Here is a 17,975-nt window from a genome sequence, read left to right as displayed (position 1 = left end):
AGGCATTTGTTCCTCAAGATGTGTATAAAGCGTCGTTTGTCGAGTTAAGGCAGTATATGTGATTACTTTATTCAAAACAGTCTGCGTGTGTACTCAAGAAAAGTGCCACATTTATCACTTATTTATCTTTCTTTTGCAGTATTTTTTGTTTAATGTTGTTACTTGTATTTAAAGTTGTATCATTAAAAAATATTCGTCTTTTAACCAGATAATAATAATGATATATGTATGATATTATATTCTGTACTGCAACAGCCACTTTTGATAAATAATTTTTCGTAAATTTTTCGCTATTTTATCTGTATAGTGTCACAACTCAAAAAAATATATTTTTTAAATATTTTTAGCAGAATTAATACACTATTTTGAAGAACTTCAAAAACCTTTGTAACTGATGAAATAAGTTATTATAATAATCTCAACAGTTTTTGAATTAAACCCGAAAAGTTCTAGCACAAATTTTAAACATCGTTTTTTCGATACTTTCCGCTTTTTTGACTTATGACACTATTTGAGCGGAGGTGCGATATATGCCTTTGTATTGTTGTGGCAGAATGAAAAAAAAAAAAAACAAGATTCAGTATGTCACAGATGCTCTTGGACAAATTGTTTTCAATTAGTATGTTTTTAAAGTCAATACAATTACAAAAGCCAAACAGTCAAATTACTGGGACAAACAACAATTATAGTACAATATTTGTGTTGATAAGTGTATTTAAATAGTAAATCTCAAATGACTTCTATTACACGAGAGGATGTAGATCATTTTCAACTTTCACTAGATAATTGGTACATCGAACCGATTTAGGTAGTAATCTTTACGAGATACCGTTTTTGATGGAATCAAAATGATGCTGTACGCATTTTAATAATAACTTACCAAACAACTCTGACAACATTTAATTTTTTTTTCTCATTTCCTGTCCGCAATTTCTTGTTTCTCATCAGTCTCTCGATAAGTTGGTCCATAGATATAATAAAACACATGACATTTTTTATGTACAGCATTTTTTATTCTATCTATGAAAGATCGTAGATACGAAATATGGACATGCTCACGTATATAGGTACTAGTTTATACAGAGAGGATCTAAATTATGGAATAAATTCATTTTCTCTAAAATGGACAATTTTAGAGAAAAATCCCGAATCGATTTTTATTTTCAAATTACAATTTTTTGGCATATATTTCATACTAGTGACGTCATCCATCTGAGCGTGGTGACGTAATCGATGATTTTTTTAAATAGGATTAGGAGTCTTGTGGCACCTCATTTGAAAGGGTGTTCAATTATCTATACAGTTATATAAACATTAATGTCATTATTTATACAGGGTGGCCAAAATAATAATTTTTGAATTAAATTAGTTGACGAAAAAAGAAGAATGTATGCAATTTATTTAACTCAAAATACATTCTATCGCCGTCAGAAAATAGAAAAAAAATGTTTATTTGGCAAATAAACATTGCTTTTCGCTTAAATTAAATGTTCAAACTGCCAAGAGGTAGGTGGGAGGCTGTTTGTGATTTAATTTAAGCGAAAAGAAATGTTTATTTGTGAAATAAACATTTTTTTTTCTATTTACTGACAGCCGTACAATGTATTTTGAGTTAAATAAATTACATACATTCTTTTTGCGTCAATTAATTTAATTCAAAAATCATTTTTTTGGTTACCCTGTATAAATAATGATATTATCGTTTATATTACTGAATAGAGAATTGAACACCCTTTCAAATGAGGTGCCACACGACCCCTATTCCCATTTAAAAAAATCATTGAAAACGTCATCACGCTCAGATGGATGACGTCACTAGTATGAAATATATGCCAAACAATTGTAATTTAGAAATAAAAATCGACCTGTTTCAGGATTTTTCTCCAAATTCGTCCATTTTAGAGAAAATGAATTTATTCCATAATTTAGATCCTCTCTGTATGTACGATAGATACTATTGTGGATCAATCTATCAATCAAAGATAGAATAAAAATTTTAATTTTTTTAAATATAACGCGGGCACCTATATTTGATCCACCCTGTACATTGATTTGTAACTATTTATTATAAGTAGTTTTTAAGAAGTGATTTATCGTTAGTAAGTTTTTTCCCTGAAAAATCGAACAAATTAGGGGAGAAAGTGATATGAATAGACCATAATTGTTCAGGGTATTTGGAGATTATAACGATGTCGTGTTGTGCACGAGGGCAAAGCCACATTAATTAGTTCTTAGGAAATTAATGTAAAGAAAGTTTGGAATTTTAAATATGTTTGTTTAATGATAGGAATATTTAGATAATTTCCGGAAGGTCGTAAGTTTGGGTAGGAATATTTTTGAGAGAATGACTGTTTGTTTCAAATAAAAAAAAAGAAGGTGGGGAGATAAATGTTTCTGATTGGCTAGGCACTTTGGAATGGGGAAAGTTTTGTTTGAATGAGAGATAGTTTTGGAAAGAGGAACTCATTATGTTATTGGCATCGCTGAAGAGCAGTCAACGTTTTCGTGGATAGTTAGATAGCAAGTACCAGTGGGTATTTTGATAGTGGAGAATAGAGCTGAAAAGTGGAACGAGAGACAGATCAAATTGAGACGAAATACCTCTTTGATTCTGTATTATTGTGAGAAGGAGAGGAGAGAATTTTTTTGGAGTTTGTGTTTTGTTGGAGAATTGGTGCTGGTATGCTGATAGATTTGAAGCTTGAGAACGGAGAGGGCTTTGATGGGTAGCCTAACATAGTCAACGAGGGAGAGCTGTTTTTGGGTCAAGAGAAGACATCAGAGTGAGTGAAGCAAAAGGTCAGTCAATTTATGTGAAAGATATTTTTATGTCCGGAAACTAAAATTTTGAGTAAAAGCATATGAATTAAGATTCCAATATTTCAAAAAGTAAATAGGAAGTATAGGTAATTTTGCGAATACCTAAATTTGTTTGTTTAGCTTGTTTTATCAAAGTCATCGGGAACAAACCGATAAATTGTTTTTTTTAACTAGAATAAATTTAAGTGGTAAAAATTTCATTCGGGCAGCTGTGTCCACAGGTTTTAAATTTAATCAATTTTTAGAGTATTGATTTTGATAATAAAAGACAATTCTGTATGTTTATTTTATATTTCTATTTAATTCCTTTTCCTAATATTTTTTCCCGATTAGAACCAACTAAGAGATACTGAAACCACGAGAGAAGATAAGTATAACATAAGATAATTTAGATATTTTTTTTGTATTATAAAAAGGCACCCTGAGATTTTTACTTAAATTTTTGTATGATTTGCGACAATTGGATAATTGATTAAATAATTAATTGGAGTAATCAAATAAAGATAAATTGATATTAAAGTAATAAAAAGTAGATCACAACAATACATACAAATGATTTTGAAGTCCTCAATGTCGATATTGTCGATTATTATTCCGGAAAAACCTTGGTATAAGAATTTCACCCTCCCTCGCAAATGCATATCCACCATCAGTAGAATTAAATTTGGACATGCATGTTATCCTGCACATTTATTTAAAATAAACATATTAGATTCGAATATTTGTCAAGAATGTGAGGTTAAAAGTGACTTGAACCACATATTTTTTGAATGCAAAAAGCATAAACACCTAACCAATCACCTAATTAAAAGAATTATAGACCAGAACATCCCAGTCCCTGTAAATATTCTCTTTATTCTGTCACTGAATAAAAAGAAAAATTTTGACTGTTTGGTATCTTTCTTGTCGGATAGTAAAATATTATTGTAATTAGTTATAGGTATTTGTAAAATATGTTTAAAAAAAATTAAAAAAATAAAAAAAATTAAAAAAAAAAGAATAAATAAAAACATGAAACAAAAAAAATAAATAAAAAAAATAAATAAAAAAAAATTAATAAAAACTAAATAAAAAAAAATTAAAGAAAAAATAACTAAGAGGATTTAAACCTCCGCGGGGTTGAACCGGGTTGACATCCTATCGTAGTGACAAAAAAAACAACAAAAAACAAAACAAAAAAAAACTAAAATAAAATACAAAAAAGAATGAATTTATTTTAATAATAATTTTAATATTTTTATTTGTAAAATGTATACACTATGTGTTCTTAATAAACATTAAGTAGTATAATATATTTATATTTTTTAACATAGTATGTATATTAGCTGTAATGAGTAGGTAAATAAGAAGCAAAAAATTGTATAGTCCAGAAAGCCACTGCGCATCCGCTAGGAAAAATATTCTAATTCGGATTTTTTGCACAATCTTACTCAAAAAGGACTCCTTTTAACAAATGTGCATGTTGCCAGGACCAAAAGGTGGTCAAAAATTTTTTAAACGTTTTTTTTTTTGTTTTTTTCCTAAAATTATTATTTTTGCATGGAAAAAAGTTTTTTTAGATTTTTTGGATCATTCCAAACAGAAAAGGTTTTTAGTGACTTTCCTCTAAAAATGATAGTTTTTGACATATAAGCGATTAAAAATTGAAAAATTGCGAAATCGGCCATTTTTAACCCTCAAAAACTATGTGAAAAACTGAAAATTTGAATGTTGCCAAGGTAAGTAGATATTCTTTAAACATCGATTGATGAAATCCCGAAGAGTTTTTTGCAATACAATATTCAAAACTCCTTTGTTTTTTAATTGCTAATCAAGCGTGCGCGACACTATTTTCCACCGACAGTATGGTGCAAATGAAAGGAATAAATTCGTTATTTCGTAAACTGGCGACTTTAAGGAAAAATCCCGAAACAGGTCGATTTTTATTTTTAAGTTATAATATTGTGGCATATATGGTATACTAGTGACGTCATCCGTCTGGGCGTGATGACGTAATCGATGATTTTTTTTAATGAGAATAGGGGTCGTGTGGTAGCTCATTTGAAAGGTTCTTCAATTCTCTATTCAGTAATGTAAACATTTACATAATTATTTATACAGGGCGTCCTTCTACTTCTTTTTTTGTCAAATAATTTAATTTAATAAAAAATTTTTGGACACCCTGTATAAATAATTATGTAAATGTTTTTATTACTGAATAGAGAATTGAAGAACCTGTTTCAGGATTTTTCCTTAAAGTCGCCAGTTTACGAAATAACGAATTTATTCCTTTCATTTGCACCATACTGTCGGTGGAAAATAGTGTCGCGCACACTTGATTAGCAATTAAAAAACAAAGGAGTTTTGATTATTGTATTGCAAAAAACTCTTCGTGATTTCATCAATCGATGTTTAAAGAATATCTACCTACCTTGGCAACATTCAAATTTTCAGTTTTTCACATAGTTTTTGAGGGTTAAAAATGGCCGATTTCGCAATTTTTCAATTTTTAATCGCTTATATGTCAAAAACTATCATTTTTAGAGAAAAGTCACTAAAGACCTTTTCTATTTGGAATGATCCAAAAAACCTAAAAAAACTTTTTTACATGTAAAAAAAAATTTAGGATAAAAACAAAAAAAAACGTTTAAAAAATTTTTGACCACCTTTTGGTCCTGGCAACATGCAGATTTGTTAAAAGGAGTCCTTTTTGAGTAAGATTGTGCAAAAAATCCGAATTAGAATATTTTTCCTAGCGGATGCGCAGTGGCTTTCTGGACTAGTAATAATATTATAATAACTAAGTTTCACTAATTGGCAATATCTTTAATACATTTACTTGGGTCTCGGTGAATTCGTAACTATTTTAATCCCCCATCCTAATTACAGGCCAACTCGTAACTCTGGCGCGCAGGTAATTCTTCGATAACCCACTAACTACCGGTGAATTAGTAACTTTCATTTTTAAGTAATGTTGATAATTGAATACCGGTATTCCAGGTATGTACCTGTAAAAATTACTCTCTTTGAAGGTGGTGTAAAAGGTATTCATCATTTATGTATTGTCTCTTGGAACAGTTACTAGAGAAAATCCAAATACATTTTGTGAAAATGACTGAAATTCTTGTAACAGATAACAGATTTCGTAATGAGTGCACGTGGGTGTAAGTTATTGGTGGTAAATAATTTTAAATTTCAATTAAAGAAAGTGCTAAAAAGTGGAAAACATTTATGGTACTGTTCTGCATCTGGTTGCAAGGCAACCTGTTATACTGACGGAATCATACGGCCCCTATTTTCATTTTAAAAAATCATCGATTGAGTCATCACGCCCAGATGGATGACGTCACTGGTATGATATGTATACCAAAAAATTAGAATTTAAAAATAAAAATCGACTTATTTCGGGTTTATCTCCAGAGACGCCCATTCTCGAGAAAATGAATTTATTCCAACTCAAACGTCCTCACTGTATTTGTTTATAAGCCAAAAAATTGTTTATAACTTTAAAACAGTCCTGAGGCCTCTTAGTTAATCCGATTTTAATTCTGTAAAGTGTATTAGATAGGCAGAGAGCCTCTTTATATGTGAAAAAATTAGCAAACCTCTAAATGGTCTACTTTCTGTTCAGAAAGTTTTTAAAAAATTTGAACTTTTTTAAAAAAAATTAGATTGCAAAATTATTATGCAAAATTTATCAGGTCGATTTTAATGAAATTTGGTGGACGATTTAAGTATGTTATAAGCATTTTCTATGCGAATTACGAAGGTTCTAAGTGCAACCAAAGTTGATGAAAAACTCTGATAAAAAGAGGCTTATTTTGCCCCCTTATTTTGTATTTATTGCAATTTTGCAGAAAGGGTAATAATTTAAGACATTTTTAACTAGTCGTATATCATAAAAAAATCAATTATCTTTATTTTAATTTCCTACGACTTTGCTCCAAAATAAATCGTTTTAAAGTTATAAGAAAAGAATGTAGAAAAAAAAATAATGTTTTTCGAAATTTTTAAATATTTTAATATTTTTATTAATGTTCCGGGCATATTTGAGAAGGAGCATAAGTCAATTATTATTATTTTTTTATAGGTAGGTACATATAATACACAACATGTGTTTAAGCAAACCAAGAACCATTCGCTTACATAATAATATGCTATATGCCCCGTGTTGGCTTAATCCGTTACTGTTCAAATTTATTTCTTACCTGTTAACCTAACAACTATTAAACAATGGTTTCGAATTCACCTGTATAAAGTTGCGAGTTGGTCAGGTAGAAAAGTTACGAATTGGCCGGTGTACATTTTGATTTAAAAAAGTTTGTCATTAAGAGTTACGAGTTGGCGCGTGTCCATTTACTTTTGATTGACACTGGCTGAATGACTATAGTCCAAGCCAAAAAAGAAAAAAAAAGATATTGTCGATTTGGTTTGAAGTGAATTTGTCATTGTTTTAGGTGTTTATCACCTCTTCAGGACATGCTTTGTTTTTTTGGATCGTGACACTGGTTTCGTTGTGAGTCACTGGTGGTATCGATGTGCCTATGTGTAGGGGATTTTGCGGAGGAGGATCTCTTCAGAGGCTGGTCAGAGAAGAAAGAACTTCGTTGTTAAAACGGTTCTTTTCAGAAATTATTTATTATTAAAATGAATTAGTGAATCAATCAATCAATCAAATCAAATCAAATAAAATCAATTACTGCCGAATCAAAAGATGATCTTTAGAGACAGCTCTTTCAGTTCTTTCAAATAAGCCGCCAACTAAATATGAACATTTCTACTAACAAAACTAAATATATGACAACAGCAAAAGATCCGCTCAGATGTAAGTTAGTGGTTGAGAACAACCCCATAGAATAGGTGATGCAATTCAGATATCTGGGCATAGATATATCAAGCACCCACGACCCAGTGGAGGAACTGAGGAGTAAGATCAACAAAGCATCTGCATTGTCAGGATGTCTGTTGGAGATAGTATGGTCAAATCTGTATACGCGCACAGATAGTAAAATTGGAATCTAAAAGACTTGCATACGACCGATCATGACATATGGCACAGAAGTGTGCGAAGATACCAACAAAACGAAAGAGATGCTAAGGGTTGCCGAAATGAAAATCCTTAGAACAATAGTGAGGAAAACAAGAAGAGACAGGGACAGGGTGAGAAATACAAACACTAGAGAGCAATACAAAATTCAAGATATTATAAGATGGGGAAGGCAGCGCAAGAGGATGTGGTACAACCATGTAAGACGAGTGGATGAGAATAGACTCCCAAAATTGCCCTAGAAAACAACCCACCCGGTTCACGACCCCCCAGAAGACCACCTAAAAGATGGAGGGATAGTTGGCAATTTACCTCCCAGGAAATTAACCAGAGGCAGCTTCAGAATTAAACATATCGAAAGATCTCCAGGAACTACAAGAAGAAGAAGAAAATGAATTAGTGACTAAATTTACTGAGTTGAAAATATAAAAGATTTAATGAAATTGAAACGCGTTGAGGGCAGCTGTGGCTCATCCTGCTTGCTCATTGTCATCCCTACATTATCAAAAGATGGGCAGGTAGTTTAAGGGATATTGGGGCTCTTAAGTTTTGGCCATTGATTATTTTTATCATATAACACCTGCTCCTATCACTTATGGACAATATTCGATTGTTGACAAATAAAGTCAGAAGAGTAGTTGTTTCGTTGGTAGTTTACTTTACTCACTACAAACCTTTCCGGCCACAGCAGTGATTGTACTTGGTAGCGACTGAGCAAGGTGTAAGAAATAAGTTAAGTTGAATAAAGTAAATACATAAATTTTAGTGAAAAATCAATGGTACTGCCTATACTTTTATAGTTATATGGTTCTAGGTGTTCCGGGCGTAAGGGCGCGCGCACTTTGAAACTGCTTTATGGCTTTAAAAAGATATTTAGAAACACTTAAAATACACAAAATTCGTTTTGTTCAAACCAAAAAAAAGAGCTAGAATCTCCAATGCAAAGAAAGTCAGAGTAGTTAAAGAGGAGAAGTTTAACCTATAGAAGCGTTAACGTATAGAGAACTGTACAGGTGATATAGGTAGACGAAGATGTTGACAACTATTGGAGGCGGTGTAGAACCATGATGAATAATGTGCACAAGCAACGCAAAGAAAAAACCAAGCATATGCAAATTCGAAGGACGAAGAACGGGACAAGTAGAGAAAGTATAGGCAGCTTAGGCGAGAGTAACATCGAATACTGAAAAGAAAGAAGGAGCCTTTAGAAAACGAGCCGAAAGAACTAGAGAAGTATAACACACAAATGGAAAGGAGAAAATTCTTACAAAAATATAGACCAGAAAGGAATTAACACCTATATTATCAATATGTACTTAAAAACAACACGGGAGAAATAATTGGTAATCAGGACCAGATACTAGAAAGATGGACAGACAATTTTGAGGGTAGACTAAATATAAGAAGTGAGACAAGGTTACAAAAGACAAAAAGTGGCTATAAACCTCAAACAAGTCTATGTAAAGATGAAAGTGGGCAAATAATCAGTGACCGACAGAAAGTCACAGAAACCTGGAAGCATTATTTTCAGACCCTACTTGGAACACAGGTAGACATGGAAGATGAAATGGATATGAACTACGTAGAAGAGAATGAAGATAATGGAGTAGAAGCTCCAACTATTGAGGAAGCTCTCCAAGCTATTAAGGTCTAGAAAAACAATAAAGCTCCGGGAGTTGACAAAATACCAGCAGAACTGTATAAGGTAGGTGGCGACCACCTAGCAAGTCACATCCACGCGCTCATCAAAGACATATGGCAAGAAGAGAAAATACCCGACGACTGGAAGAAAAGTATAGTATGCTCGATTTATAAAAAAGGAGACAAACTCCAGTGCAAAAACTACCGTGGAATCTCTCTACTATGTACAGCATATAAAGTCCTCACGTATATTATAAACCAGCTGCTCCAACCACTAGCAGAAGATATTATTGGAGAGTATTAGACGGGCTTCCGACGGGGAAGATCGACACTGGATCAAATATTTACAGTCAAACAGATCTTGAGCAAATCATGGGAACACCATATTGATGTTCACAATGACTTCAAACAGTCATACGACTCAGTCAAAAGGAACAAACTGTACTATATATTGGCTGAATTGGCAATACCACACAAGATAATAAGACTCACTAAAGCCACAATGGATGAAACTCAGGCATGTGTACGAATACAAAACCACCGGACAGACTTTTTCAAAATTTCGCAGGGACTAAAGCAGGGAGATGGGCTGGCCCCAACATTGTTTAACCTGGCACTAGAGTATGCGGTTAGGCAAATGCAAACTGGACGAGGAAACCTACTGACCAACCGAACAGTTAAACTGGTCTCTTAAGCCGATGATAATAATATTATGAATAGAACATCAACAGGAGCACAGGAAACATATGCAGAGTTAAAAACACAAAAAAAATGCTAGGTCTGGAAATTAATACAGAAAATAAAAAATAATGACAGACGAGAAGAAATATAGTCCCACAAAACATTATACATGAAGATGACATTGAAAGGGTTGGAAAGTTTACATACCTGGGAGTAGAAATATATGCCAACGGATCAGAAGATGGAGAAATACGGAAGAGAATAACGCAGGCAAACAGAGATTATATTGCCCTTTCCCATATATTTCGGTCTAAAAGTGTCCACCGAAATTTAAAGATGAGAATCTATAAAACTTTAATTCGACCAATAACATGCTATGGTAGTGAAGCCTGGGTCCTGAAAGAAACTTCCAAAAACAAACTCGACACATTCGAAAGGAAAATACTGAGGAGAATACTAGGACCTGTGAGGGAAAACGGAATCTTCAGAAGTCGATACAACAACGAACTTTATCAACCTTATAGGGAAGCACCCCTGTCAGACTACATTAGAATACAAATATTGCAATAGGCCGGACATGTGATAAGAATGGGAGAGGATAGGCTACCAAAAAGAGCACTGAATGCTAGAATGCAGGGAAAGAGACCGGTTGGAAAGCCAAGAAAGCGCTGGGAAGACACAGTAAACAGCGACGCACAAGCCCTTTTTGGAGTCCGTGTATGGAAAAGAGCAGCCACAGACAAGCAATGGTGGAGGCAAAAAATAAAGAAGGCTAAGGTTCAATTTGGGCAGTAGTGCCGTAGAAAAAGAAGAAGAGACAAGGTTGCAAGAAGCAGAAATCCAGCTCGAAGCCATGGACCTCGAAAGAAAAATAACATCCCATTAGAGGAAGAAAGCATCAAAGCAATACAAAAATTGAGAGAAAACAAAGCTCCCGAAGAAAATATCTTTCCATCTAAACTTTTAAAAGATGGCGCAAAAAACGAGACTTGTAGTATATAGGGTAGTAGGTAGTAGAACTGCTTTGAGAGGAAGTAAAAGTACCAGAAGACTGGAAAGTAGGTACAACTGTAATCAAATATCCATCAAATATTCCTTCTAAGGCAAGCTTTTGAAAAACATATGAGTATCGAATTGGTACTCACCTTTGTTTGTGGATTTTAGATGTGCCTATGACAGTGCAGACGGAAATGCTTATGACAAAAACAGTAAAAATTGTTTATGACAAATTTCCGATGCAAAAGCAGGTTTGAAATTCGAATTCACCGGATTAAAATACATATGATTACATTCTGAAACTCCGTGTGCTTTGATAGGCCGCGAAATAGCCTTGGCCCATGGACTAATATGGAGTACCTATTAACAAAAATTTCTTTATTTTGATGCCCCCATTTGTACAACTGCCTCCATCTAGTGTTTCTATAAATGTCTAGATCATACTGAATCATTCTTTAAAATTATCTTAATTTCTTAATTAACTGTTGTGTGAATATCAACAGACAGGAAACACCCCTACACCGCGCAATACCGAGTTTAATTCAATTAAACCCTGCTGCAAAATCCTAAATTGCTGCTATTAGAAAGAAATTACATGAATTCTGTGATACCGCGTATACGAACATATTCCCTGTATCCAAAAAAGAAGCATTTACATCACCGTTTAACAATAATAAAGAATAAACAGCCGATAGCAGATAGTTCAAACGAAAATAAAAGCTAGAATCAATGCAAAGAAAGTCACAGAAGTTAAAGAGACAACATTTGACGTTTGTCAAGCGTTTGTCAAAGATACGATAATACGAGAGCTAAAAAATTTGAGGAAAGTCTGAAAGGTAAGTTAGAGAACTGTATAAGTGACATAGTTGAAGACATTGGCAACTATTGGAGGCAGTTTAGAATCATATTGGAAGAGGTAGCAACCGAAGTGGTTGGAAGACAAAATACTGGTACGATGAGGAATGTGCACAAGCAACGAAAAGAAAAAAATCAAGCATATGTAAGGCTCCAAGGACGAAAAACAAGAGAAGTAGAAGAAGGGTATAGGCAGCTTAGACGAGCGGAAAAACGAATACTAAAAAGAAAGAGGATCATATAGAAAACCAACTGAAAGAACTAGAGAAGTATAAAACACAAATGCAAAAAGATTAACCAGAACAGAAAGGAATTAAAACCTAGACTATGAATAAGACTAAATATAAGAAGTAAAATGAGGTTGCAAAAAGCAGGAATCCTCGAGGACATGGACTATGTAAGAGAGAAAGATAACATCCCGACAGAGGGAGAAGCCATCAAAGCAATACAAAAATTGAAAGAAAACGAAGATCCTGGAGCAGATGGCATTCCTTGTGAACTTTTAAAACATGACGAAAAAAATAAGACTTGTAGTATCAGTAGGCTAGTAGAACTGCTTTGGAAGCAGATAAAACTACCACAAGACGAACGTAGGTATAATTTTAGTCAACTATCCATCAAATATTCCTTCTAAGGCAAGCTTTGGAAAAAACTTGTGGGTATGGAATTGATACTCACCATTTGCTTGTGGATTCTAGATGAGCATATGATAGTGTAGACAGAAACGTTTATGATAAAAACAGTAAATTGTTTATATGACAAGTTTCCGATGCAAAAGCAAGTTTATAATTCGAATTCAGAGGGTAAAAATACAAAAGTTTTATGTAACAGAAACCTGTCGATGAATATTCGCAAGAAGGTTCTGAAACGTTATGTGTGGTTTATCTAAAGTCGACTTTACACTACATGATTTATCATGTGATTTGTCATATGATTTTTCCCATGACGAGCCGCATGACAATGCTTATGACAAAACGAGCCGTATTAACAATGCAAAATCATATGACAAATCACACAGTGTAAACATGTAAATTTCACTCCATGACCAAATCATATGACAAATCACATGATAAATCATGTAATGTAAAGTCGACTTTATTGTATGGGAGACATGGACGTTAAAAACCACAATGCTAAACAAATTAGAAGCATTCGAATTGTGGTGCTATCGACGAGTCCTAAAGATATCGTGGGTTTCGCACACTTCCAATGAAGATGTTCTTCAAATGATGAATTCAGAACGTCTGCTTATAAGCATCATAAAGAGGAGAAAAACAGAATGCTTTGGCTATATAATTTCAGGACCTAAATACCATCTGCTTCACCTTATAATACATAATACATACAAGGAAAAGTGGAGGGAAAGAGATGGATTGGTCGAAAGAAACTTTCATGGGTGCGTAATATTAGACAAAGGTGTGGCTTTACAGTAGACGAATTATTTAGAATTTTGCGCAGTAGCCGACAGAGAAAGATTTCAGGAAATTGTAAACATGATGACGGCCAACGTCTGAATACAGATACGGCACCTAAAGAAGAGAAGGGTCAATATACATGAAAAATACCCTCTGAAATACCGTGTACATTGATCGGCCACGAAAAAGCCTTGGCTCCTGGACTAATATGGAGTACACAAAAATTTCTTTATTTTAATGGTCCTGTTTGTACAACTGCTGCCATCTAGTGTTTCTATAAAAGTCGAAATCATACTGAATCATTCTTTAAAATTATCAACTTATTTAAATACCTAATTGTTGTGTGAATATATCCACAGACAGGAAACACCCCTACAGCGCGCAATACCGAGTTTAATTCAATTAATTCCTGCTGCAAGATCCTAAATTGCTGCTATAATAAGAAATTATATGAATTCTGTGACACCGCGTATACGAACATGTTCCCTGTATCCAAAAAAGGAGCATTTACATCACCGTTTAACAACAATAAAGAATAAACAGCGGATAGCAGGAGTGTTTGGAAGCATAGGCCTACGCAAGTGAACCAACACTTGTTGATGAAAACATACAGTAGTCCAACTTCGGAAGCCGTCGACTAAGCATTTCAATTCGCCAACTCGTCCAAGTCTGCAGGAAAAAAATGTTAAATGTGCATCTGAAAGTGCTGAAGTGACAAGTGTCTTCACATGTGCGACAACAAATGTGCTAAATTCTGAAGATTTTGGATTACAAAAAAAAATATCTCCTTAAGGTAAATTTATCGATTTTTTTGGTTTTTTGAATTTGACTCCAAAAATATTGCTATATAAATTCAAAAAGACATCATTTCTTTTAAATATTTGAAAAAATGAGTTATTTTTCTTATTTACTACACAAATAGAAACATTTAGACATATGCGCTTAATATGGAAGTATCGACAGCCTTCATAAAATAGTAAAACTGGACGAAATCTACAAAATTTTTGGAAACGTAGTCACAATATTATTGCAATAAACACAAATACTATTCCGAAATTCAGTTTTTTAAACGATTTTTCAAATTTATCAAAATTTTAATTTTCCTGCCGCTACTACGTCATAAAAATGAATCATGGGCAGATTGACACAACAAAATAGTCTATATTGTGAAAGTATATTTAAACACAAATCATTCTAAAAGATATTTAATACTAAATAATAGAAATTTAAACAGGAATCTTAAGCTTTTGATGTTAATTTCTAAAATTGCCCAATTTCCTGCAAAACAAGATGGATGCTTTCTAAACAAACATCAATATAGTCAAGGTCAATGTCTCAAATTTTTTAAGTTTACATTTTTGATATAAAACATTATGAATGTAGAGTGTAGTCCCCCTTAAAGTTAAAGGTGCACAAAAAACGCACTTTGAAGCAAGCAATAGTAAAACAAGATAGGTCTTCTAGCATTCCTCTTCTAAAGAAATCAATAATACTTTTCCAATATGTATTCTTAAACCAAATTTCATAAAAACAGCATCATGTATGATGATTTGATAATACGTATTTTGATTATGAAGTTGAAATAGAGTAGTATTAGCCTAAAAATTTGCATTAAGCATTCACAAATCTTACGCAAGCTTCAGAAAATGGTAATATTTCTTCCCTACCACCAAAAGAACCAATTCCTAATTTGATTTATCATTATTATCATCAACAACTCCAGTTTTCTAATAAATTATTATTTTAAATCGAGAAGATTTACATATTTTTGTAATATTAGTAATGAAACAATTATAAATGATACATAAAAAGCTTTGTCCCTTCAAGGCATATTGTGCTTGCTTAAGAATTTTAATTATTATTAACAAATATATGTAAAAACACATATGACAATAATATGCCTCTTAATTTTTAAGAAAATTTTACACCTTTGCCTTGCATAACAAGATGGCCGCCCTCTTTACAAACATCAATAAAATTAAGGATAATGCCTAATTTTCTTATTATAAAACAAAAAAATATAGTGTCAACAAAAATGACAAACATATTAATGATTATAAATAGTATTGTACACAAAAGTACCTATGCATGATAGTATGCATTATATAAAATACCTATTCTGCTTATATTTATATAGAATTAGATAATAGATCACTTTCATTTGAATTTACAATAAATTGTTGTAAATTATTAATAAATTTTAAATTATTATTAATATTATCTATGTCAACAAAAGTCGTCTTAATTTTACATAATTTTTTCAACATTTTTTAAAGCTATTAACATTAAAAATATATTAACAAACAGTATGTTTGTAATGTACGCAAAAAGTACATACAATTATAAAAAGAAACGTCAAAATCCACAACAGCAAAGAAATTTTTATAACTCGAATTTTAAGTTCATATTTCGTATTTCATTTGAAGGAAGAGGCTAACTTCGTCCAGATTAATCACAAAACAATTTTTTTAAACTTGCCAGCTTTTCAAAAATGCAAAATATTTTTCCCCGCAGAATAGTAAAAAGTTGTTAAACAAATGTGTTAAACTCTAAAGATTTTGGATTATAAAAAAATAAACTTAAAGGTAAATTTATCGATTTTTTTTGTTTTATGAAGTTGACTCCAAAATACTCCTATACGAATTCCAAAAGACATTATTTCTTTTCAATATTTGAAAAAATTAGTTATTTTTCACATTTATTACACAAAAACCAAAATTCAGGCTTATGCGCTTAATATTAAAGTAGCGACAACCGACAACCTTGAACAAAATGTTAAAACTGGATAAAATCTACAAAATTGTTGATAATAAGGTAACAAAATCATTACAAAAAGGGCAAATACCACTCCAAAATTAAGTTTTCCTTTAAACGATTTTGCAAATTTACCAAAATTTGAATTTTCCTGCTACTATTACGTAATAAAAAATGATTCATGGCCAGATTGACAATGCAAAATAATTATACCATGAAGGTATATTTGAAACACAAATAATTGTTACAGATATTTGTACTAATACAAATTTAAAGAGCAATAACAAGCTATTTTTTATTAATTTCTAAAATTGCCCAATTTTCTTCTAAAACAAGATGGATGCTTTCTAAACAAACATTAATATAGTCAAGGTCAATGTCTGAAATTCTTTTAAGTTTAAATTTTGATATAAAGCCTCATGAAAATAGAGTGTAGTCCATCTTAAAGTTAATGGTGCACACAAATGGCACTTTGAAGCAATTGTCAAAAAAGTTAGGCCTTCTAGATTTACTCTTCCGAAGAAACCAATAACACTTTCTCAATATTCGTAAACCAAATTTCATCAAACAACATCCAGTATTATGATTTGTTTATATATAAGATCTTGATTATGAAGTTGAAATAGAGTAGTATTAGCCAAAAAATTTGCGTTAAGCATTCAGAAATCTTACGTAAGCTTCAGAAAAGGTAATATTTCTTCCCTACCACCGAAATAACCAATTTCTAATTTGATTCATCATTATTATCACCAAGAAATTCAGTTTTCTAATAAATTATTATTTTAAATCGACAAGATTTACATGTTTCTGTAATTTTAATAATGAAAGAATTATAAATGATAGGTAACTAAAATGCTTTATCTCTTTAAGGCATATATTGTGCTTGCTTAAGAATTTTAATTATTATTAACAAATACGTGTAAAAACGCATAGCACCTCCTTTGCATAACAAGATGGCCGCCCTCTATACAAACATCACTAAAATTAAGGATAATGCCTAATTTTCTTATTAAATACTGTCAACACAAATGACAAATACACTAATGATTACAAATAGTTATGGTACTTACACAAAAGATTCATGATAATATACATTTTACAAAATGCCTATTATGCATATATTTATAAAGATAATAGATTGCTTACACTTAAATTTACAATAAACTGTTGTAAATATTTGTAAACTGTTGTAAATACTTAGTTATAACTATAAATATAACATAATAAAATATTATAAAAAAAATATACAAAAAATAAATATAATATAATAAAATATAATAAAAAAATATACAAAAAAATATTTACATCCAAATCAGTGTATTTTTTTAGATATTATTATTTTAGTTTGTTATGTACATATATTTAGAGTTAGAAATACAGAAAAATTCCTCAGATTGAAAAAAAATTGTTTGTTTTTAAAATAAAATGTCTGGCTAATTGGCTCAGCCAAGGCCATCAAATTCACACACAAAAAAAACTATAAATATGTATCAAATTACATGTTTGTCATACCTATTTAAGAAGAAAAATAAAATTTTCTTAATTTCACGTATTTTAAATAAATAAGTTCTAAACAAAAATCGTCCTAAAAATATCGTCCTAAATTTTTTAAGTTGTTTTTAAACAATTTACAAGGTTAATTTAATATTGAACCTATTAACAAATGGCATATTCGTAATGTACGCAAGGGTATATACAAACTATAAAAAAACGTCAAAATCCATCAACCAGAAACAGAGATATTTTATAGTTCAAGTTTGAAGTTTATATTTCATTTTTAGATATCT

General features: G+C 31.6%; 1 protein-coding gene across 1 annotated transcript in view; it reads left to right on the top strand.

Annotated features, from left to right (window-relative positions):
• The first annotated feature begins 12,374 nt into the window (after positions 1–12,374).
• Positions 12,375–17,975, top strand: part of LOC114340253 (transient receptor potential cation channel protein painless-like) — a 35,289-nt gene continuing 29,688 nt past the window's right edge. Inside the window, exon 1 of the mRNA XM_050646224.1 lies at positions 12,375–12,613. Coding sequence (XP_050502181.1) covers positions 12,375–12,613 — 239 coding nt within the window. The remainder of the gene's footprint in view (positions 12,614–17,975) is intronic.

The sequence above is a fragment of the Diabrotica virgifera genome, chromosome 3, assembly GCF_917563875.1.
Source record: "Diabrotica virgifera virgifera chromosome 3, PGI_DIABVI_V3a".
NCBI classification, from domain to species: Eukaryota; Metazoa; Arthropoda; class Insecta; order Coleoptera; family Chrysomelidae; genus Diabrotica; species Diabrotica virgifera.
Note: the sequence above shows the minus strand (reverse complement) of the source record. Positions and strands in the feature narration are given on the sequence as shown.